The sequence below is a fragment of the Phascolarctos cinereus genome, unplaced genomic scaffold (assembly GCF_003287225.1).
Source record: "Phascolarctos cinereus isolate Bilbo 61053 unplaced genomic scaffold, phaCin_HiC Scaffold_726;HRSCAF=1367, whole genome shotgun sequence".
NCBI lineage: Eukaryota > Metazoa > Chordata > Mammalia > Diprotodontia > Phascolarctidae > Phascolarctos > Phascolarctos cinereus.
This window is the reverse complement of record NW_027556098.1, coordinates 1,154,124-1,178,652: the sequence shown is the minus strand read 5'-3', so window position 1 is coordinate 1,178,652 and position 24,529 is coordinate 1,154,124. Positions and strand designations below refer to the sequence as shown.

The window sequence follows — 24,529 nt, the reverse complement described above, 5'->3', positions numbered from 1 at the left end:
CCATTCTCTTTTCAAAATCATTTAAATTATTAGTGCTGTTTTTGTTATTTATTTCATTAAGTATTATTTCTAGCATTTAGATTAAGTGAAGATTTTCAATGACCTCAGGGTCTCCAACTTTTTGCTTTTAAATTTTAATAGTTCCTTGACTTCATCTCTTCTTTCATCTAAACTAAGCTAGGATAAAGTTATTGGGGTTTTTACATTTTTTAGTGACTGCCCAGCCCTGATCAACAGAGAGGCTCTGAGATTGTCATCAGGCTATTGTCTTTAACCAGCAGGAATGGATGCCCTAAATTGGGCTCTACTCATGGACTGGGTTGGAGGCTCTCTACCCCTAGTTGCCTTGGAGTCTAGTTATTTTGCCCTGACTCACTACAACACAACAACCTCCATCACTACCCAGCCAGGAATGGGAAGAACTGCCATTGCTAGACCAGACCCCACCTAAGACGACCGCCTCAGAACAACAGACTTTCTGGTACAATATTTCTCCAGGCATAATGACTGACTCTTACAAGTAATCTGACTACATCACTGCCCACCACTTTGTCACCATGAGGCAAAGGAACTGCCACTGAATATGAGTTTCAGTCAGGCTGTTGAGAATCTATCACAAGGTATTTCAGACTCAGATGCCTGACCGAATCTCCCTTCTTTTCCACATCTTTGACAGAACCTTGGTAATGCCTAGACCCTTGAAGACAGGAATCCCCAGTCAAATGATTTTTACGTTTGTTGCCCTTTGGTTACAAATTCATGGCAAATGAGCAGATTTTTTTACCTGAAGTTCAGAAGTTTCAAGTGCTGAGCTAATTATTTAAGGCACTGGGAAGAAGAACAAGGAGAAGAATCTTTATTGTATACACAGAGGTACAAGTATTGGTCTGGGGTCTGAGTGATGTTCCCTGTCCCTTAGGGATTGTGTCCCTGATCCCCAAGAGTCTAGCTGGTTGTTGCGACAGATATGGCAATGAGAGCTACAGACTGCCATGAGCTGACAGAGAGAAGTGATATCAAGAAAGAAGCCACTGAATCATGCTGGGATAGGTTGGTGAATCTCCTGCAATGAGTAGCCAATACCCTCATTGCCCTGCCTTCTATCCTTGATGGAGGAGCTATTCTCCGTTAAACATCCACACTATTCATTTTTTGTTTCCTTTTTCCCTCCAAGGGAAGGAGACACAAAAAATACTTAAGAAAATAACATCTTAAAACACAGAATAGGGCAAATGTTTACCAAAAATCCATTGAAGAGAAGAAGTCTTTAAAAAGCAGAATTGGTCAAGAGGCAAAAGACGTAAAAAAATTCACTGGAAAAAAAAGAACTTAAAAATTAGAATTGGACAAGTGAAAAATCAGAAGAAAATGTCAACTATCTCCTTGGGAAAATGAATCAAGGGGAGATAATTTAAGAATTACTGGACTATTTGAAAAAGCCATGAACCTAAGAGCCGTTAGGCTCTAAGAACCTAAAAGACAAAGAGCCCAGACATCATCTTTCAAGAAATCATCAAGGAAAACTATCCTGATATTCTAAAACCAGAGGGTAAAATAGAAATCACAACAGATCCCAAAATGAAAACTCCCAGGAATCTTATAGCCAAATTCCAGAGCTCTCAGGTCAAGGAGAAAATATTGCAAAGCAGCCAGAAAGAAAACAATCCAAATATCATGGAGGCACAGTCAGTATAACACAAGATTTAGCAGCTTCTACACTAAAGGAGCAGCAGGCTTGGAATGCGATATTCCAGAATGCAAAGGAGTTAGGATTACAACCAAGAACCACCTACCCAGCAAAATCAAGTACAATCCTTCAGAGAAAAAAAAATAGATATTCAATGAAATAGAAGACTTTCAAGCATTCCTGATGAAAAGACCAGAGCTGAAAAGAAACTCTGACTTTCAAATACAAGACTCAAGAGAAGTATTAAAAAGGTAAATAGGAAAGAGAAATCATAAGGGATTCTGTAAGATGAAACTGTTTACATTCCTAAATTGGGAAGATGATACTTGTAACTCATAAGAACTTTCTCATTATTACAGCAATTAGAAGGAATATACATAGGCAGAAGACATGGATATAAGTTGACTATGGTAGGATATCTAAATAAATAAAATTAAGGAGTGAGAAAGAAGAATGCACTGGAAAAAGGGGAAACGAAAAAGTAGAATGGGATAAATTATCTCACATAAACAGGCAAGAAAGAGCTTTTAAAGTAGAGGGGAAGATGGAGCACTTGATCCTCACTCTCATCAGAAATTGGCACAAAGATGGAATAATATACACAATCACTCAGTTCAATTTAGAAATCTATATTACCATACAGGAAAGTAGGAGGGGGAGGTGGGGGAGCCAGGGCTGGTAGAAGGGCGGGCAGATTGGGAAAAGCAGGTCACACTTTTGAGGATGGACAGGATGAAAGAAAAGAGAGAGTAGGATAAACAGGGAAAATAGGATAGAGGAAAATAGTAATCATTGCTGTGAAAAAAAATTTTACAGCAAGTTTCTCTGATAAAGACCTCATTTCTAAAACACATAGAGAAGTAAGTCAAATTTATAATACAAGTCAATCCTCAACTGATAAATAGTTAAAGGATATGAACAGGCAGTTTTCAGATGAAGCTTTAAAGCTATTTATAATCACATGAAAATCACACCAAAAAAATGCTCTAAATCACTACCAATTAAAGAAATGGAAATTAAAACAACTCTGAGCTACTGCCCCACACCTATCAGATTGGCTAATACGACAGAAAAGGAAGATGACAAATGTTGTAGGCAGGGACTTGGGAAAATTAATACACTGATGCATTGTTGGTGGAGTTGTAAACTGATTCAACCATTCTGCAGAGTAATTTGGAACTATGCCCAAAGGGCTATAAGACCATGCATACCTTTTTACCCTGCAATACTACTACTAGGTCTGTTTCCCAAAGAGATCAAAAATAAAAGGGAAAAGGTACAGGTCCTATATGCAGCTCTTTTAGTGGTGGCAAAAAATTGGAAACTGAGGTGATGCCCATCAGCTGGGGAGTGACTGAACAAATCAGTATATGACTGTGATGGAATACTACTGTATTATAAGAAATAATGAGCAGGACAGAAAAATCTGGAAAGACTTACATGCATTCACGCCAAGTGAAATAAGAAGAACCAGGAGAATATGGTACACAGTAAGAGCAATATTGTACAATGATCAACTGAATATCTTAGCTATTCTCAACAATACAAAGAACCAATTACTTAGGATGAAAAATGCTGTCCATCTCCAGAGAAAGAACTGATGGAGGCTGAATACAGTTCAAAACCTACTTTTTAAACTTTCTTTTTTTGGGGGGGATATGCGGGTGGGGTGGGTCTGTCTTTTCTTTCACAGGACTAATATGGAAATATGTTTTGATTTCTTGCCATCTCCGGGGAGAGGCAGGGGACAAATAGAGGGAGAGAATCTGGAACTTGTAATTTAAAGAAATGAATGTTAAAAATTGTTTTTACATGTAATTGGGGGGGGGAAATAAAATATTAAATATAGCTTAAAAAAAAGAAAGTAATCTCTGAGGGAAGGTTATCAGCATCACAAAAGACTTACTACAAACAATGGAATTAGAGTCTTTTCAAAGAATTAAGGGAAAGTAAAAGAGGTAAGGGAAAGGAGCAGTCCACTTACTGAGGGGCAGGCAGTGCAAAAGTACCAAGATGGGAAATGGGGTGTCTGGTTCAAGGAACATCAAGTAGGTCAGTGTAGCTAGATCACAGAATAGGTAGAAAGTAATAAAATGTAAGAAGATTTAAAAAGGGTAGGCAGGGGCCAGGTTGTGAAGGACAAATTAGAAGTCTTTTTTAATTTTATTTTGGAAATAAAAGGGACCTACAGGAGCTCACTCAACAGGAGAGTAACATAGTTAGACATACACTTTGGAAAATCACCTGGAAACTATACTTAAAGTCCCTAAATTATGCAAACCCTTTGACCCAATAATACTCTTCAGGGCCTATACTCCAAAGAAATCAAAGAAAGAGAAAAAGGATCCAAATTTACAGGAACATTTAAAGCAGTTCTTTTTGTGGTGACAAAGAACAGGAAACTAAGGGAGTACTAATCAACAGAGAAATGGCTGATTTAATGATGGCATATAAAGACAATGAAATGCCACTGTGCAATAAGAAATGACAAAAGGGATTCAGAGAAATCTAGGAAGACTTATAGGAACTGACTTAGAGTAAAGTGAGCAGAACCAGGAAAACATTATACACAGTAATAGCAACACTGTATGATGATCAACTGTGATAAATTTAGCTCTTCTCAGCAATACAATGGTCCAAGACAATGCCAAAAGACTCGTGATTGAAAATGTTATCCACATCCAGAGAAAGAACTACGGAGTGTGAATGCAGATTGAAGCATACTATTTTCACTTTTGTTTTTAGTTTTTTCTTTCTCATTTTTTCTTTTGTTTTGATTCTTCGTTTACAACACGACTAATGTGGAAATATGTTTAACATGACTGTACATATATAACCTCTATTAGATTGCTTGTTGTCTTGGGCAGGGGAGAGGGAAGGGAGAGAGAGAGAAAAATGTGGGAACTCAAAATCTAATGAAAATGAATGTGGAAAACTATCTACATGTAATCAGAAAAAAATAAGATACTATTAAGTGAAAAAAAAAATTTTAATTACTCAGCAGCTAAGAGAAGCATTAGAGTGGATAGTCTTAAGGCAAAGAAACCAACCAGAAGGCTATTAACACAACAGTCCAGGGAAGAGGAAATAAGCTACTAAACTAGGGCTATGGTTGCATAAACGTACAGAAAGGGACAAACATGAGAGTCTGTGATGGCAGAAATGGCAAGACATGACAATGGACTGCATATGTGTGTGAATAAGAAGTCACGGGTAACATCAAGTTTGTGAACCTGGGTGACTAGAAGGATGGTGATGCTTGTCTATGTTGATTTGTTACAAGAAATGTTTTCCCACATCATAGCACCTGGCTCACATTCCCCCACTCTACCCTGCCCTTATGTCTGAGGATGTCAATCCACTTGTTGATGACCCCACAAATAAGTACCCTGGCCTCCCAGTTCACCTAGCTCTTCATTTCACCTCAGCCAAACAATGGAAACCTATCCTGAAACCCCTCAGGGTACAAGACCAGAAGTGTGGCATCCAGGTCACAAGGTACAACTTAGAACAACTTTTCTCCAAATTAAGTGGAAAAATTCACATTTCCAACTGTATCTTAATATACTTTTGTTCCCGTAGTACTTCCAACACTGAGTACTTCTGACTTCATCTGTTGGTTTTGCTAGGGTTAAGATTTTAAATCTCAGTTATTTTAATTTACATGATTCTCATTATTAATCTTGTATATGGCTGTTGACTGTTTGCCATTCTTGTTTTGAATACTTTTTTCATATCCTCTGACCACTTATCTACTGGTTCTTGGTGCTACCTGTTTAATTCCATTATCTTAGATGTTAAACTTTTGTGAGAGATATTTGATAGGAAGATTCCCACACCCCTCCCAATTGGCAGTTTCCCTTCTTATCCTAACTATATTTTGTTCAAGAAAAAAAGTTTTCCAATTTCCTGGAATCTTTGCCTCTCAGAGTTCCTGACTTCCAATAAGGCCTGGCTCACATGCCACCTCCTAAGTGGAACCTTTCCTGATGATCCTCCTAGTTGTTAGTGTTTGCTCCCTATTAAATTAATCATGTATATACAAATCTGTTTACATGCTGTAGTCTTAAATCCCTGAGGAAAGGAATTGCCTTCCCCCCCCCCTTAGCACATTACACAGAGTAGGTTCTTAATAAATGCTTGCTTACTTGGATTAGAACAAAGACTGCAGTATTGGTACCAAGTATCAGTTCAGCACAGCCTGTGAGTCCCAGACATCAGTTGTTTACTGATGCAGACAGTTAGACATAACTCCTTAACCATCTCTACACACTTCTCTGCAACTCCAACTACCCTGCATTTAGAGTGACAAGACACTGAAAATGATATCACACTCCTTCCTGCCACACCATATCAAAAGACACTAGAGGGCAGAGGCCCTAATCAATTGATTCTTTCCCTATTCTATGGGGGCGAACTCACAGCTAATGTGACCTTTTTCCTTATGATTCAGAATTACTGTCTGCTGAAGCAAAAATCCCTTTCCCTACTACTTCTTCCCATACTCTAGTTATTCACCTCAGCAGGGGTAGCTGCACATTCCTTGTCCTTTTTTGCTTTTTTTTTTTTGTTCCATTACACTCTCTGGAACACCTACTCTATTACTTAAAAAAAAAAAAAAACAAACAAGCTCCCCATAGTCATATCTATCTTCACCCCACATACTTACCTTTTCCTAGTTCTAACATAAACCTGGCTCCCTCCAAAAGACCTTACATCTCTGCCTCTCCTCTCTCTAATGCTAGGTGCTCATTTTCTCATGCACCCTGAATGTACAGGATAAAAAAAATTGTTGAATGACCAAATTCAAAGAGTAGTTGTTAATGCTTTAACATTCATGTAGCAGGAGGTCTCCAACGGAGACCTATGGGATCTGTGGTTGGCCCTGTGCTGTTTAACATTTTTATCAATGACTCTGATAAAAGCATAGGTGGGATGCTCATTAAGATATCACCAAGCTGGAAGAAAACCTAATACAATGGACCCAGCATTGGGCTAAATATAAGACAAAATTTGACAGGGATAAATATAAAGTCTTGTACCTGAGTATGAAAAGTCAACTTTATAATATACGATGAAGAAGGCATGGTTAGACAGCAGTTCTGAAAAAAGCCCTGGGGATTTTAGTGGGTTGGAAGATCAAAATGAGGTAGTAGCATAATGTGGCAGTCAAAAAAACCTCATGCAAACTGGGACTGCACTAAGAGGGACATCACAAAAAGAAAGAGATAGTCTTATTGTACCACAACTCTTATAAGAGCTCATATGTAATACTAAGTTCAGTTCTAGGAGCAACAATTTAAGCGGTACACTGGTAAAGCTGCAGTTTTGTCCACAGCAGTGGTATCCAATTTACATTGGGGGGAAGGGGGTTGTTACAATAAGGATCTCTGCAGGCCACATATTGGCTTAGAAAACCACATACTAATATCATTTAGGCTTCACTGTATTTTTACTTATTTCGTTAAATATTGCCTAATTACATTTTAATGAGGGTCAGGTTGCACTAGGGAATGCTGTGAGCCACATGAGGCTTGTGGGCTGCCTGTCTGACACGTGTTGTCCAGAGGAAGGCAGTCAGGATGGTGAAGGGCTGTCTTAAAAGGACAGACTGAAATAACAGGATATTTACACCATCAACCAGGTTTTGCAACCTTGAACTCATCCACGACACTTACCTTTTCCTTCCCACCAAAACCTGCTCATTCTACCTCCATAACCTCTCTCATATCTCCCTAATCTTTCTCTCCATTCACATAACCATATCCTAGTACAGAAGGCTTTCACATCACCTTTCATTTGGACTATGTGAATCCTAATCCTAATTAGTTTCCCTGCTTCCATTCTCTCCTCTCCAATCTATTCTCCACACAATTATCAAATTAATACTTCTACAACAAAAGTCATGTAACTCCCCTGCTCAAAAATCTTCAGAGGCCCTTTACTGCTTAGAGAACAAAATACAAACTACACTTAAACTCACCACAAAGTGGCTCCCATCTGTCCAACTAAGTATTTCATAAAGTTGATATTCCATCTCTCATCTCCTATGCCCTTCATGCAAATCGTTGTCCTCTTTTCCCATATCCCCTCCCAGTGTCTCCTCATATTTGGAACACATTCCCTTATCACACCAGACTCTCAGAATCCCAAGGTTCCTTCCTGGCTCATCTCCGTGGCTGCCTCCTCCATGAAGACTTCTCCACATTTCCCCAGTTGTTAAGTGTTCTCTTGCAATTCAAATTACCTTGTATTTACTTATCTATAGCTATGGAATATCATCCCTGTAGAATACAACCTCTTCTAGGGCAAGGATTATTTCATTTTGATGTATTCCCGGTGTCCTTCACAGTGCCTTGCATATAACAAGCATGTTTGTTGAACTGAATATATTAGTCATTTCAGCTATACATAAACAGAATAATAATAGAACCAAATCAGAAACAAAATACTCACTTATGCATGTATGCATATAACTGTATATTTAAATATATTTTATGTAGCTATACATGTATATATACACACATACATTTACACAAATAACTTAATTTTTTTACAGCTTTAATATACATATGCAGTCCCCAAGATTCAGTTCAACCAATATTTACTGGGAGAACACCATGCTAGGCTCTGTGGAAGAAAAATAAATAAACAAAAACATTAAGAGATCATCTCATCTAAACCACACACTTTATAAATAAGGGGACTGAAGCCAAGAGAGGTGAAGAGGTTTGCCTCAAGTAACACAGCGAGCTAGTGTTCATTTTGTGTGGCCCTGCCCATACTGCCTAGATCCAGAGATGCTGTTAGCAATCTCCCAGTCCAAATTGTGTTCTTCCCTTGACTAAATAACTACCCATTTGGACCCTATTCATTTCTACCTCCTTCCTGGCTCAGATCTTTTGATAGCAATTTCTGGTTTTTAAATATTGATCCTTTCATTGCCTCTGCACCCTGTCTCATTTGGATATGTGGAAAGCTTCCCTGGTCAGCCTCATCCAACCACTAATCTTGCCAATATTCTTCAGTTTGACCTGACACCTCAAACTCTATCCTGAGACTTGTCCTCAGGTCTCTCAGTTACCTGTACTATCCATCAGGCCCCTGATACATGCGTTGCTCTAGCCATTCTCCCTTCTGACCTAAACTAATTGGCTCCCAGGCATATGACTGAGTTGGCCATTTGTCTGGTTGCTACCTCCAACCTAATACTGGCTCTCACAGGCGTTAACAGCAGAAAGCCTTAGAGAACTCACTACTTTGAAACAATAAAAGTTCATATCATTACTAACTGGCTTACCATTATTTCCTGGTGGCTGCAATGCATCTCCGGTTAAGCCACACCACCCAACTGGGAAGATATCTCGAGAATCATACTTGCACCAATAATCAAATGCTCCTCTCCAGCCATCAAATGTAATAAAAACTTCATCTCCTTTAACATCTCCAACAGTTGCTGGGCAGATCAAATAAGGATTCTTTTTGTCTATTGCTTCAAGTTTCATTCCAATTTTTAAAAGATTTGGAGTTGGTTTGGGAGGTTCCTACCAAAACAAAAGATAAAATTTAAATTGCTAAGGAGAATTTTCAATAATTTTTTATTTGAGAATCTTTGGCAACCAAAAAGTAACATCCATATTAAATTACATGAAATATAATCAGGCTACCTGGAATTGAATTGAAAACAAATAACAAGGGTGAAAGATCTCACAGCAGCTAGAAAAATGTCATAGAAGTTATACACTAAAGTGCACGAGGCTTGAGTAGGAGTTTCTTGGTCCTTCATTCAGAGCCTGTATATTCTTCCTTTACAGGAGTTTACAAATTTTGTTGCTGGGCTTATAGAGGAATGCCCAAAGCAGATTAAAGGCCACAAATTAGAAATGGAAAGAAAGATACATACAAGTTCATTAATGGCAGTGAGACATAATAGTCAATAGCAAAATTAGTTATTTAAAAAAACATTTCAGGTATAACAGTCTGGAGTCATTGAACATAAGAACAAAAACCCTACATGCTTCAGTAAATCTTACAGACTTCACTGTATTTGTCTTTTACACAAATAATAATACTGAGTTATCAAGAATATAGTAGGCATGGATATATGATATGGTGGATATAATACTGGACTCCGAGTCAGAAAAACCTGTCCTGAAATCTCTTCTTACTAGCTATGCGATTAGAGCCCCAAATCGCTGTAGCTTTTATGGGCCTCAACTAAATCCCTAGGCTTGACTATGTTAAAAGGGGTAACCACTTCATTTTACAGACAAAGAAATTGAGGCCCAGGGAAGTTAAATCATTTGTCCTAGGACACAAACATAGTATTAGAGATGAGATCTGGACTCAAGTCCTAGGTCCAGAACAAGCCATCTCCTATACCATGCCTTTGCTGCTTAGCTTACATAAAAACGGGGACGAGAGCAGGGGGGAATATGATAGCTATTTCTACACGTCCAAAGGATTAGATTTATTCTGCTCTACCCCTCAGTACTAAAAACAATGGATAGAAGTTACAAAGAGGTACATTTCAGATTTATGTAAAAACTTCCTAAAAACTGGAGTTATCCTAAAATAAAATGAGTGGCATTCTGCTTTGTACTGAGTTCCCTAAAACTAGTGGTCTTCAAAGAGGCTGCATGTCCATTAATTAAGAGATCTTATAAAGAATGTTTCTGTTCAGGTACAGAGCTCAATAATCTCAGGTCCTTAGCACTTCTAAGATTGTGCTACTACCAATCTTTTAAGCCCAGTTCAAATGATACCCTCTGCAGGAAGCCTTCTCTGGTCTTTTGAATCAATGACTCCCCCTCTTCCACCCCCTACCCATCAGGAGACTGTCTATACTTCTCCACTGGATCACTGTCTTCAGACACTGAGTTTGCATGTTCTCCTGCAAAGTAACCAGGGACAATATAGCACCTACCTGACAGGGTTCTTTTGAGGATCAAAAGTACCTGTAAAGTGCTTTGCAAACTTTCAAATGCTATGCAAATTTTAACAATAATGATTAGGATATATTAGTCTTTTTATACAGTAAGCTCTACTAAGGCAGAGACTAATCTTATCACTCAAGCAGCAAAATACTATCGTAGAAAGAACACTGCCTTTGAGTCTGACGACCTGAGTCTGACTCCTAACCCTTCCACTTACCAATCGTGGGACCTTGGGGAAGTCATTTTTCTTCTAGGCACCCCAGCTTGCTCAGCTATAAAATGGAGATAATATCTGAACCACCTTCCCTATAGGTTTTGAGTATCAAATGAGAGAATGGACCCTGTACTTTGTACTTCCCTTATAACTGACAACAGTTACCAAACTACATTGGTAAAGGGAGCATCTTCACTGCAAATTTTCAAAACCAATGAAACTAGCCCCAATGAATCAAGCCCCTCAAAATATTTTGTAAGGTTTAAAATGCTATGAAAATGTTAGTTGCATGTTGTTTATTAGTTACCTAAATTTATAACTTGCCCAGAGACCACTGAGTATATGATTAAGAGACATTTATTGAACCCATGGGTAAAACCCACCATCTCCTTTTTCTATTGTTCCCATTCCCAGCTGCTTACACTGCTAGAAAAAAAACAGAAAACACACTGAATTCCATGCATTAAAATTTATGTTCTATAACACTCACTTGGTTCCCCATAGCTCTCGGTAATTGTTTTATACATCATCCATCAGTTGCTTTAGTACAAAACTGATTCCAAAACCTCCTCAAGTCCCCCAAAACTCTCTCATCTTTAAGGAGTTGAACAACTTTACTGAGATCAAAGATATCTAATGGTGGATCACTCAACTCCTCTCTTCATTACCACTATAAGTTCTTTGTATTTTCACCCACTTTCCTCTTTTTTGTCAATTCTATGTAAGAAGTGGGCTTTCCTATTTGCTAAAGCTAACCCTTCCAGCTGCACTCTTAATCTTATCCCTTCCTTTGGAACTAGCTGTATTAATCCCCTCTCTTCTTTACAACTTCAATTTTTCCCTTTCCAGTGATCTCACCATTTAGTCATGAATGCTCAAATATTAATACTTATCTGTCACTCTTCTCAAACTCCTTAAGTAATTTCTTGGTTTTTTTTCTCTTAAATAAGGCATCTCCTTCATCAAATCCCTTTTCTTTTTTTGTCTGAGCCAATGGGTCTTTATTAAAGGGTCCATGTCCCCTCTAATGAAGTGGATCTTCTTCATGATCTGAGATCCCTCTTCTTCCCAAGGCTTTATTTTTATGAGGCTTGATACCAGATTAGATACCTGAATAATCTAAAGAGGCTATGCAAAGTACAGACAGAATTCCATTGGTTGCTAGATCTTGCTTCCCAGGTCAAAAAAATGGTATGTCAGCAGGGGTTTGGGGGTTGGGCAAAGCATGGCGAATCTCCATTGGGTAAGTAGTCGTAAGATGGTCACCTGTTCATACTGGACAAGAGAAAATGTCCAGAGGCACAGAAATAAGTTGGGGGACTTTCCACGTCATTGAGTCACCTCTGCCACTTTGGGCTTGGTCACCAAAGTAAGGAAAAACAAGGGTGGAGAGCCTCCAGTTACCTTCCTATGATTAAGCAAATGAACTTACATCTGCAGTTCACAAATCCCTTTTCTCAAATCACAGTGGTGCTACTCTAGGATAGGCCCTTATTACTTTTATCTAGACTATTACAACAACATCCTAACCAATCTCCCCCCTTCAATGCCAGTGTCATATTACTCTTCCTAATACACAAATTATATCACTCCATTGCTTAGTGAATTAAGTTCAAACTTCTTAAGCTGGTATTCAAGTCCTGCAACATCAGACCCCCAATCTTTCAGTCTTATCTCAAACTACTCTCCACATGTAAATTATACTTCATTCAAATTAGGCTATGCCTGTCCCCTTCCTTGAACCCTTTGTCAAGCTTTTTCCCTGAATCTACAATGCCTTCTCTCCAATCCATTCCAAACCATTTCCACCTCATGTACAACCATCCATTCTCCAAAGCCAATGTCAAATGTCCCCTCTGGAATGAAAAGTTCCCTCAACCTGATAATCCAAGCAGTTTATTCTAAAAATTCTTCAGTGATTCCTTAAGTAGCGGTAAATCATTACCCAATCATGTTATACTTTTCCCCTTTTAAAACTTGTACAAAAGTTATAGTAAGCCTATGTGGTCTTCCTGGATTGCTTCTTTAAATTTTTACATAATGTCCCACATAAAATATTGCTAATTATTTTATAAAGAGTTTTATAATTTTGTTTTTAGAACTTTTAGAATTATAGATAGAATTAAATTTTATATTTTATAATTATATAATATAAATTTTAATTTGCAGCCTTTCTTGGTAAAAGTTATCATTGTGCTTATTATAATCACTTATATATATGTATATGTGTGTGTATATTATATATATAAAATATTGTGAGTAGTTACGTGAGATTAATATGGAGGTTCACAATATATTTTTGGTAAAAGGTATTCACAAAACAAAAAACATTGGGAACCACTGTCCTAGACAGAAGCAATATGCCTCACCTTTGAAATCACATAATATTTCATATAATTTCTTATATATACTTATATTGTTACTTGTACTAAAACATATTTGTACATGTAATTTTGTCCCTACTGGGATTATAAAACGTGACAATAAAACTTACATAATCTAACTTAGAATTGTTGTGAAGGTCAAATAAGATGAGGTATATAAACTTCATTGTAAATATTTAAGAACTGGAAAAAGGTCCACTTATAATAATAATAACATTACTGTTATGAAGTCCTTACAGAGAGACACACTGTGCCCTATTTATCTGCATCTCTCCCAGAAACTAGGATAGTACTCTCTCTATGAAGCACTTAAATGCTTCCTCAATAAACTAGGATTCTAATACTTAGAAAGGTTTCACAATTTTCAGAAAATGTCAGATAGCTCTCCATCTGTGGCTAGGGGCCTTATGTCATATTAAATTATATATACAGACAATACACACACACACACACACACACACACACACACACACACACACCCTATCACATTTATTTCTTCTTCTAGGAAAAGAACAAAAGCATTTAGAATGAGAAAAGCAAAGTAGGTAAAATCTGATATAATATTCCTCCTCCATAAAAAATAGGGTATGTTATTTCTAAATATCCTCACAAAGTAGTCTTTCCCAACTCTAAATCTCAAATATCTACCTTAAACAGGTTTAAAGTTAAAAGGTGTTTCATATTCAGTAACTCTTACTCCAAGAGACAGCCTCCTAAAGAAAAACCAATAGCCAGAAAGCTTTCATTTTCACTCATAGATCTTTTTAAAGACAAATGAATTAAAGCACATCATTATGAACATTCTGTAGGTCAATTAAGAAGAAAATCCTCACATACACCACAATATTTATAGTAGCACTTTTTATGATAGCAAAGAATAGGAAACAAAAGATACACATCGAGTAAAGAATGGCTAAACAAATTGTACTGCACAGACTGAGGGGACAGGGACTGTCTTTTGCCTCTTTTTGTATACTTAATGCTTAGCACAGAACCTGGAATAGAGTAAGCACTTAATAAATGTTTACTGATGATTGATGAACAATGTAATATGATTTTGCTCTAAGATACTATGAAAATGCCAAATACAAAGAATCATAGAAGGATTTACACGATCTGATGCAGAGTAAAATACGCAGAGCCAAGAAAACAATACAAATGATTACAACAATGAAAAAAGAATCACAAAACAATCATGAGCGTATGCTGCAAAATTACAAAGAAAAGGCATAACCCCCAAAAAGAACTACAAGAAGCACCCTCACAACATTCCTTTGTGGAGGTGGGAGGGCTATGAGAATGTGTGGCACACTGCATATGTTTTCAGACTTTTCAGAAGTATTGCTCAATAGCTGATTTTTTTTCCTTTAAAAAAAATTTTCTCTTTAAAAAATCTTATTAAAATTAAAAATATTATTTGTTATATGGAAAACATCATCTGGAGGGAAATGGAGGAAAACTGAGAGAAATTTTAGCAATATAGCAAAACGTTATTTACAAAACCAAAAAAGACAAGTTAAGAATGTCTTTAAAAACAGAAGGAATATTTTTTTTAAGTCTTTGCTGGCACTGTAGGTGGAATTGTGAATTCATCGTGCATACCCTTTGATCCAGCAATACCCACTACCACATCTGTGTCCCAAAGACAGCAAAGAAAAGGGAAAAAGACCTATTTGCACAAAAATATTTATAGCAGCTCTTTTTGTGGTGGCTAAGAACTGGAAATCAAGAGAGGATGTCCATCAATTGAGGAATACCTAAACAAGTTGTGGCATATGAATATGACTGAATATTATTAGGCTATGAGAATGAGGATGATTTCAGAAAAACCTGGAAAGACTTAACATGAACTGATACAGAGTGAAGTGAGAAGAACCAGGAGAATGTTGTACATAGCAACAGCCATACTGTACAATGAAGAACTGAGAATGACTTGGCTATTCTCAGTAACACAATGATCCAAGACAATCCCAAAGGACTCACGAAGAAGGATGCTATCCACCTCCAGAGAAAGAAGTGATAATGTCTGAATAAAGTCATGCATGCTATTTTTCACTCTTTCATTCTTTTTTTTTATTCAAGTCTTCTTGTACGAATGACTAATATGGAATGTTTTATGACTGCACATGTATAACCTGTATCAAATTGCTTACTGTCTTAGACACAGGGAAGGAGGAGGAGGGAAGGAAGAACAGAATTTAGAACTCAAAACTTTTTAAAAGAAGTATTTAGGGGCAGCTAGGTGGCGCAGTGGAGAGCACCAGCCCTGAAGTCAGGAGGACTTGAGTTCAAATCCAGCCTCAGACCAAACACTTAACACTTACTAGCTGTGTGACCCTGGACAATTCACTTAACCCCAATTACCTAAAAATAAAAAAAAGAAAGAAAAAGAAAAAGAAAAAAAAACTGCATGCAGACTATTGCTACACGCTACACATTCACAATATGAATACAAGGTGGTTTTTTGTATCTAGAGCATTTAAAGGAATCAGGAAAGGATTCATGTAGAAGGTAGCACTTTATCTGAGTCTTAAAGGAAGCCAAGGATTCTAAGAGACAGAAATGAGAAAGGACCCTATTACAGGCATGGGAGGCAGTCACAATAAAGACAAAGAGATTGTTTGATTGCAACTAATCAGAATCATAGGCACAAGAGTGGTAGGGAAAGAGTACCAAAGCCAAGGTTCAAATTTTATTCTTGCTAAAATGTCCCAGTACCAAGGACCACTATTTGTTAGCAAAGGAACAAGACAATGAGCTTATTGCTGTTCAATCATCACATATTCAGTAATCATTTACTATGTATCATTTTCAATAAACAATGTGCAAAGATAAAAATAAAATAGGCCCTCTCCTCAACCTACTTAATCTTCTTGGAAGGAAAATAGCACACAAACTACCATAGGCTTACAATGGTTGTTAGAAAACAAGAATCTTTTTTAAAAAATTGAAATATAAAGCAAAAGTAATGTTGTTGAGACTCCTAAGGTTAACTGTCAGATCTAGTAGTACAGTTAAAATATAAATTAATAACAAGGAGTGGTGAGCATTTTGCAAATAAAGATTTTTCCAAATTTATTTATAATTCAATACCTAATTACAAAAAGAAGCATAACATGACAAATAGCAATATGACCTAAGAGATAGGAAGACCTGGGTTCAAGATCCTGTCAACATATGATGGCTTACATAACTACTGATAAATTACATTACCTCTCAGTGTCTAGATAACCCTCCAAAACTATATATTGGAGAGACAGTACCAACCTCCATGAGCAGAGGATATTTCTTTATCTAGAAGTTCTCTATACCAATATAATCACAAGTCTAGTTCTTATCCCTCTTCATAAATGAGTCATAGTACTCTGTATTTTAAAGGTATTTTTTTCATAATGTCTTGTATAATTGATATACAATAAATATTTTTAACTGAATAAAGGTACAGTGCTACAAAGAATGGTAAAGTGAAGAAAGTAGTCATTTCTTCAAAAAACACTATGCTCTGGAAAAGCTGGCACAATGGAAAGTACTGATAATCCAGAGTTTATACAGTCATTTGGTGTTCAGAATTTTTCAACTGAACTACAAGGGATGTTTCCATTTTAAAAAATGTTTTAATAGGGTTAAGGGGTACCTATTGTCCCAAACAATACTCAAAAACCTCATTTAAAAAAACTGTAAACCTACTGGGGCCGAGTGGGGTACGGGAGACACTAGAAGATGATTAATGCCTTTTATCAGGTTTCCTCTAAGGACAACCTAAAGATTGTTAAGGAAATGTCTCCCTCTGCTGCTTAAAATAGAGAACCATTCTTCCAAAATTAAAGGCTTTTAAAGGGGAGCTAAAACATCTAATGAATCAGAAGAGCCTGAAGGCTTTTTCACTTTATCATTATTTATTAAGAAAAACTTATACTCTAATAGACAGTACTTCCCAAATACGGTAATGAGTACATAAAAGAGACCCTAAGTAAAACAGATATTTCTATTTCGAGTTTCAGGAAAATATTCTTAGAAGGAAAGACCTATTAAATAATTAAACTGTATTATGAAGACAACACCATCAACGATCTATGAAATAAATTTTGGTTAAGTTGTCATCTTACCCTTTTATTCTAATTCCATTTCCCTATACATGAGGACATTTCAAATACTTTTTTCCCTTTTTTAAAAAAAAGTATGCATTTATTTTATTTCTTTCTCAATTACATGTAAAAACAATTTTTGACATTCATTTTTTGTAACTTTTGAGTTCCAAATTCCCTCCTTCCCTCTTTCCCCTACTTGAGAAATCAAGCTGTGGTTGTTGCTGCTATTTGTTCTGTTTTTTGAAGATGACATTATCAATGACATCACAGATGAAACTGTGCATGAACTGGATTTAAGTGAGGCAGAGTTGTACCACATTGTCAGCCTCATTTTCTCTTCGTAAGTCAAAGAAATACAGTAGGAAGACAAAAGTCAGGACCACTGGAATGGTCCAGGACACAGTGAATGACCTCGGCATCTTCCATGTTTGACCAAGATCTAAGCACTCCATAAAACCCACTTCAGCTGTAGGCCAGGGAAAGTCTTCATTGCTTAGAATTGACACCCTCCTAACTCACTAACAGGTTTGAGGCCTATCCTAGTCATAGCCTGTCAGCAGAGACAGTTTACTGGGGTGTGGTCACTGAGCATACTATAGCTTCTTGGAGCCACAGATGAGTGTTGAATGAATCAGGTGGACACCAAAGGTAGATAAGCAGCCCTTAAAAGGTCTTGGTGAGCCCTCCCACCACAGGTGCTAAACCCCAGAAGGCAAGAACTTTGATATAGATCATGTATGTGCAATCAGGTAAAACACATTTCCATATTCATTTCAATTACTTTTTTAAAAAACTGGGATTTTTTAAAAATGCATTTTATTTTATGTCTTTTGTCTTTTTAACTTATCATTTTTGGAAGAAGAAAAAATCTTCTCCTTCCAGAGTGATCCCTTCTATGAAAAAAAGTTAAAAACAATAAAATGACTACACCTGAAAATGCATATAATTATTCTATCCCTGTGGTCTCTTGACTCTTTGCCCTTCTTTTCCTCTTGAACCTCCCGGGTGGTTCTGATTCATCAGCCTCAATCAAGCATTATAGTATGACATTTGGGCTATTCCCTCTTCCCATATTCCTCACTCTTACTAAATGACCAGGCTACTCCTTTTTCCAGTAATATAGTCAGATAGAGATGACCCATTCTGATATCTCAGAGTTGAAAAGAAAACGGAGAGGCCACCTAATATAAATAAGCAGTACCTAAGTAAAAATCTGCTCTATACCATTCCCAGAAAGTCATCATCCAAACTTTACTTGAAGTCTTCCAGGGAAAGGAACCCACCACCTACTAAGAAAGCTCATTTACTCTTGGCTTATTAACTGCTGTGAAGTTTTTTTCTCACCTCATGCCCAAATCTGCACCTCTACAAATTCCATCCATTATTTCTAAGTGACCCCTCTGGGACCAAGTAAAAGTCATTTACTCAACCTGTTGTGTAAATTATTTTTGGTAATATGCTGAAGTCACTTTATACCAATTATATATCTTTCTGTTGCCTCTGAAAGTAATCTGAAATTTTGATTCTTCTAAGAACTTAGTGATCCATAACAGTGGCATTCAATAAATATCATCAACATAATATTGTTTAGAGAACATTGGAGCAAAAAACACAGGTTTTAGTGATAAGAGTCATCGAAAAACATAACATCATTTCCCAAACACAATCAATCCACTTTACTTTCTATTCAATTCTTGTTTTAATTCATGATGCATCTGCAGTACCAGTCCAAGATACACAAAACAATACAGTAATTTATGAGGCTGCCCATCCCACTACATATCTATAATGAGACTCTTTATCCAAGGGCAGGGAGGGGTTGGTGTATGTGTGTGTGGATTGCTAAGATGATCTCTCTTGCGTGGCCCTATAACATCCCAGCGCTTGAGGTGATCAGCAGAATGATACTGCAAAGAAGAAAATATGGTAAACCCTACCATCTATAGAGAATTCCTCTTCCGTTTGGATTGTACACAAGATAATCCCTATGCCACTGGCCAACAACATCTGGGGAAAGCATTGCTCCAGACTGCTATCTAAAAAGATTCTATTAGTTTGCAATGAAAAGGAAGACTATTTCTCCACAAGTCCTGTAAGCAATGTTTTTTATTACTTTTAATTATTTCTGTCAATCTGGCAGCTATATCTTGAGGTTAAGCATTTTCTTCCAGTGCTTATTGACAATTTGCATTTCTCCTTTGTAAACTGTTTATATTCTCATCTACAGTATAGCTTTCAAATCCAAAGACAGTAAAGTGTTGTCAATTATATTCTGGCTAGTTTTATAAGCTGACCATTTCAGTTAAAGGTAATTTAAAATAATATTCTTACCCTTTCATACTAAAGAAAACAACCCAGCATCTTCATTAAATAATAAAATAAGGACCCAACTGATAGAAGCTTGTTTCATGGTAAGTCTTTCTTACCTTCTTAAAGAATGTCGCAGGTGCCATTTCAGCTCCATTTAATGTTCTTAAGAGAAACATTGGCCAAGATGATGCATTCATCTGAAATCCTATTTAAGTTAAAAAATGAAGCTTTAATTAAAAATTACAGTATGGGATTTTTCAACAAGCTTAGAAAAGTAACTAAATTGTCAAAAATAAGGATGCTTCACCATCATTCTTGGAAGTACAAATATCCTACCAGGGAATGAAATGTATTATGTTGATGCTCATATTATACCGGTGCAATGATCTATGACTATGGTGAAAACAAATAATAAAAGCCATTCTTTACAGTCAAGTTGAACTACAAGGCTGATGAGATACTAAATGCAGGCTTTATGTCCTACTCTTCCTAAAGAACAACTTCCACACTTTCCTACCCCTAAACCTGTAACAGCGGCAATAGGGGTGTAACAGTAAAAGTAACAGCTGTGTAAAGGCATTTTTTATTACTTTCTGCACTATCAGGATCTCCATTTCATTCTCTTTGTCCTAACCTAATTGCCTGTGGCTCTCTCTTCTCTGAGGAAAAATCTATTCCAATTCTTGCAACCTCTTCTTCAATGGCCTCTAAAGGTGATCAGCTACTTTTAGAATCAACACCAGATGCTAGCCATGTAAGATTTAACAGGTGCTCCTCTTTTTCTTTTTTCTTAAAGACTGAGTCCCCCTCTGGCACCCAGGATGAAAGTGGAGATGTTATTCATGGTCCTAATCCCACTACTGATGAGCTCCATTTCTTTTTTTTCTTTTTTTGGCATTCAAACTCCATAGTTCTTTCTTTGGATGTAGATAGCATTTTCCATCATGAGGCTTTTGGAGATGTCTTAGATCCTTGTATTGCTGAGAAGGGCTAAGTCTATCAAAGTCAGTCATCACTTAATGTGGCTGTTACCGTATATAACATTCTCCAAGTTCTGCTCACTTCACTCAGCATCAAACCATACAAGTCTTTCCAGGTTTATCTGAAGTCTTCCTGTTCATCATTTATTATAGCACAATAGTATTCCATTACATTCACATAGATGAGCTCCATTTCTGACCTAAGCCAGTTTGTCCCACCTTAGGCACCTGGTAGCCAGTGAAGACACCCACCCAAAGGCTCCTGAGCTCAAGTGATATACAAGCCTTAGTCCCCTAGTAGCTGGAAGTACAGGTGTGCAACATCATGCTCAATTAAGGGCTTCTTTCTTAGCGAGCTCTCAAGCTAAGAATGGCACCTTTGGAACCTGGCACAGGCTCAATAGCTTCTGTTGTTTTTTAGAGATGATCAATTTCCCCTTGGCAGCTGCTCATCTTAACGCCAAAATTGAGAAGTGTTTTGTATATTATACAACAGCTCACTGCAAGCACTAAGAGAGGCAGGCAGATGAAACACTTATAATAAATAAGTGACTCTGAAAGGCTAAAAAAAAAATTCAAAATATTAACAAAGAGAAAACTATTTAGGTAATAATGTTTTACCAAAATTTCGTTTGGGAAAGCAGGGCAGAAATATACCCATGAAAGATAGGTGAAAGGAACATGTGACTTAAACACAGATTTCTAATCAAGAGGTATTTATCTGAATAACATCATAAATATGAAAAACAATGTACACACACGCCCTAGTTTGCTCTAATTTCTCACTTGGTCAACAATTTTAATTTATTGATTTGTGATCATTTCTTCCCTCTTCTACCTTTTATTATTTTAATGTAACACTGAAAAAATTAAATAGTCCTTTACTATCTGGTTTCAGTGGAAGTGAAATTTAACTATGCAGAGGAACCAAAGTGATAAAAATTAAATATAGAAAAAAAAAGTAAACATGAAAGTGCAGTATTCTGGCAAATATAATCCTTCAACATTCATGGCAGATACATGAATACAGGGATCACATACTTTAAAAATTAACAGAAACTTTCACTAAACTGTGGTGGGAATATTTAATTGTCACTATAAAAAGCAACATATTTTAAATCTAGATGATTACAAGAAATGTTAGTTTATACTAAGTGCCTGGCACATATAGTATGCTCAATAAATACAATAAATAGACTGGTTCAAAACCTAAATAGGAAATTAAATGCATTAAGACCACATCAGCTGCAACTTTATATTTCTTACAGAGCTTTTTACAACTGAATGTTCTTTATGAAAATATAGTATAAACATGAGAAAAGAAGCCCAAAAGATGAATAAATTTTTAAAAAGAATGAGAATATAAAGTCTAATAGTATATTTACCATTCCAGTATGAAAAATGAATAGTTACTTCTGAATAGGAAAACTCGCAGTATAGGGAAGCAACAAAAAGAGAGAGATACTTACTCTGCCCTAAAGTTAACCAGAAACAAAACTAAAACTAACCACTAAATATGTTCTGCAGTAAAGTAAGCGCAGACGACAATGTAGCAAAAGTAATGGAAGGAGAGACAAGATTTTACATAAAGAACATTTATCCATCTCAAACTTAAAATTTTAGAAAAATTGAAATGAGAGAGAACTTATTGCCTGTTCTTACCTGACTTCCAACCCTGCAAACAATTATCAAGTAAAATCCAAGAGCATTTCATTTGTCTCAGGTTACATATGGCTATTTAAAGAAATGAATTCACCAATATTTTCTAGTGTATAGTCTACCTTTCAAACTTCTTTTAACAATAATGGCTGTTAACACTTACATATTATTTCATAATTTACAAAGCACTTTCCTCACAACAGTGCATGAAGTAGATTATGCAATTATTATTATCTCTATTTCATAAGAGAAAAACAAGTCATACAGCTAGCACACATGAGAGAAGATCCTAACTCAGTGCTATTCAAGTCCAGTGCTATTTCTACTACCAACACTGTCTCTCCACTTAAAAAGGAACTTCCCCTCCCCCCCCAAAATTGGGGCAGATTCATAAAACTAAGAGCACATTTTATATTTCAAAATGATTTGGTCAAAGCTAATGCAACATCTGTTCCTCCCTCAATGGCTTCTCATAAATCTGTAAGACTCAGCCTTCTAACTCTCAGTAACATTGCTCCTTAAAGGGCTTAAGTTCTTGAGTGTAAAAGTGAAGATTGGTAACAGTCACCACCTTTCTCCCATGCTCTCAGACATATCCAACCTCTCAATACCAGCTGGCTCTGACTTGGACTAAATTTTGATGGATGATAGGGAATAATAATAGAGTCCACCCTTTTCCTCCAGGGAGCTATCTGATTCTGGTACATGCCTGTAGATTTACTTATAGCAATGTGGGTACAAAACTGTCAAATGGGTTTTGTACTTCCATTGATGTGGATGTTCTAACAGATTGTTAATTCTTCTACATCTTAAGCCCCTCTATACCTTGAGTTCATTTCCCAGAGATGCTGTACTCCAGTCCCCCAAAAAAAGTTATGAACAATTGGGCAACCTGATGATGAGCCTTTCTCAACTTAGCTAGGCTGTTCTTTGGATGACAAACAAAAAGTTTGCTACCAGGCTCAGAAACCTTTTCAAATTTGTAATAGTTGCCTAAAACACCCTAGAGGCATATGCATGCCACAGTAAACTACTTGAGTAACAGGGAAAAGAGACATCAAATTTCAGAGCTTCAATACTGAATTTAACTCCATAGTATACAGTATTCTGCTACCTATCATCATTCATCTTTTCCTCATACAAAAGGGATATTTAGTTGTAAAGCTTCCAAGGGATACTGTAGAGATGAAAAATGAAGCTCACTCCCAAATTTGAAGATCAAACTAAAAGGAACATTTTCTCCTTACCCAGAGGAGGCTGAAGCATGCCTCCTTTTTTTTCACAAGTTCCAATTGGCTGTATGTCTGAAGAATCTACAAGCCTCCAAAAGTCATTTTTATTGTCACTGCCATCCAGTCGCAATCGTAATCTGGCACCAGTAATTCCAATAACTGTGGCAATACAGACAGAAGTGACATTCCGTGGGTCACGTGCTTCCAATTTCATGCCAACTTTGAAATCATTAGTAGGTGGAATCTTAGACTGTATTTAAAAAAAAAAAAAGACATGTTTACTAAAAAGTACATACTAAACAGGGAAAAAATATAATTTATCACCACACTGCTTAGGCATATTTTTAATAATACAGCTTTAATTATTTGTACATATAAGAATAGACAAAACCAGAAAGTCACTGGTGTACTAGAAGAGAAGGCTGCCCAAGGCCACTTCAACAAATATGACAATATCTGGATATACGACAATTTGCTTTTCCATGTACTGGTCACTCAAAGACATGAACACTGTCCCTCTATTGGCTGTCATCTTGAAACTCTTTAAATTGGTCATTTTAGACTGACTGGACAACATGGTCCTGACCAGACTCATTCTGAATGCCAAGTTAATGATGTTAACTATGGCACATACTTTATCCCCTCTGGTATTGAAAATATTGCCAATAAATAGAAAAACATTGGTATTTACTGGGTGACTTGTCTATCATGTTCTACTGCCACCAAGAAAAGTCACGTTACCAGAAATTGTTACTAAGAGTGGTTTCTCTCCTAAAATAGAGAAAGCTTTCCAGGATGGTTAATAACATACTAACTCTATGAAATTTCTTTGGTGTACATTACATAAAAGATTTTTATAACAGTATACTACCTGTCTGAAACACTGTGATGGAGCAGCTAAAGATCCAGTCTCTCTCAAGTAACTGTCCCAGTTAAAATGTTCTAGAAAAGAAGTAAAAATTACTTAGGATAATAATTTAACAACTTCCTAAAACAACACACATACAAAATGTTTAACTAAAATATATCTTAATATCTT

General features: G+C 36.6%; 1 protein-coding gene across 3 annotated transcripts in view; it reads right to left on the bottom strand.

The window, feature by feature from the left end:
* Positions 1 to 24,529, bottom strand: part of SCML2 (Scm polycomb group protein like 2) — a 145,996-nt gene that overhangs the window by 79,493 nt on the left and 41,974 nt on the right. For all 3 annotated transcript variants that reach the window (XM_021007449.2, XM_021007445.2, XM_021007447.2), the window contains 4 exons: positions 24,362 to 24,432; positions 23,506 to 23,740; positions 19,736 to 19,824; positions 8,988 to 9,231 (listed from right to left, as the gene is read on the bottom strand). In XM_021007449.2, coding sequence (XP_020863108.1) covers positions 8,988 to 9,231; positions 19,736 to 19,824; positions 23,506 to 23,704 — 532 coding nt within the window. In that variant the 5' untranslated portion in view covers positions 23,705 to 23,740; positions 24,362 to 24,432. The remainder of the gene's footprint in view (positions 1 to 8,987; positions 9,232 to 19,735; positions 19,825 to 23,505; positions 23,741 to 24,361; positions 24,433 to 24,529) is intronic.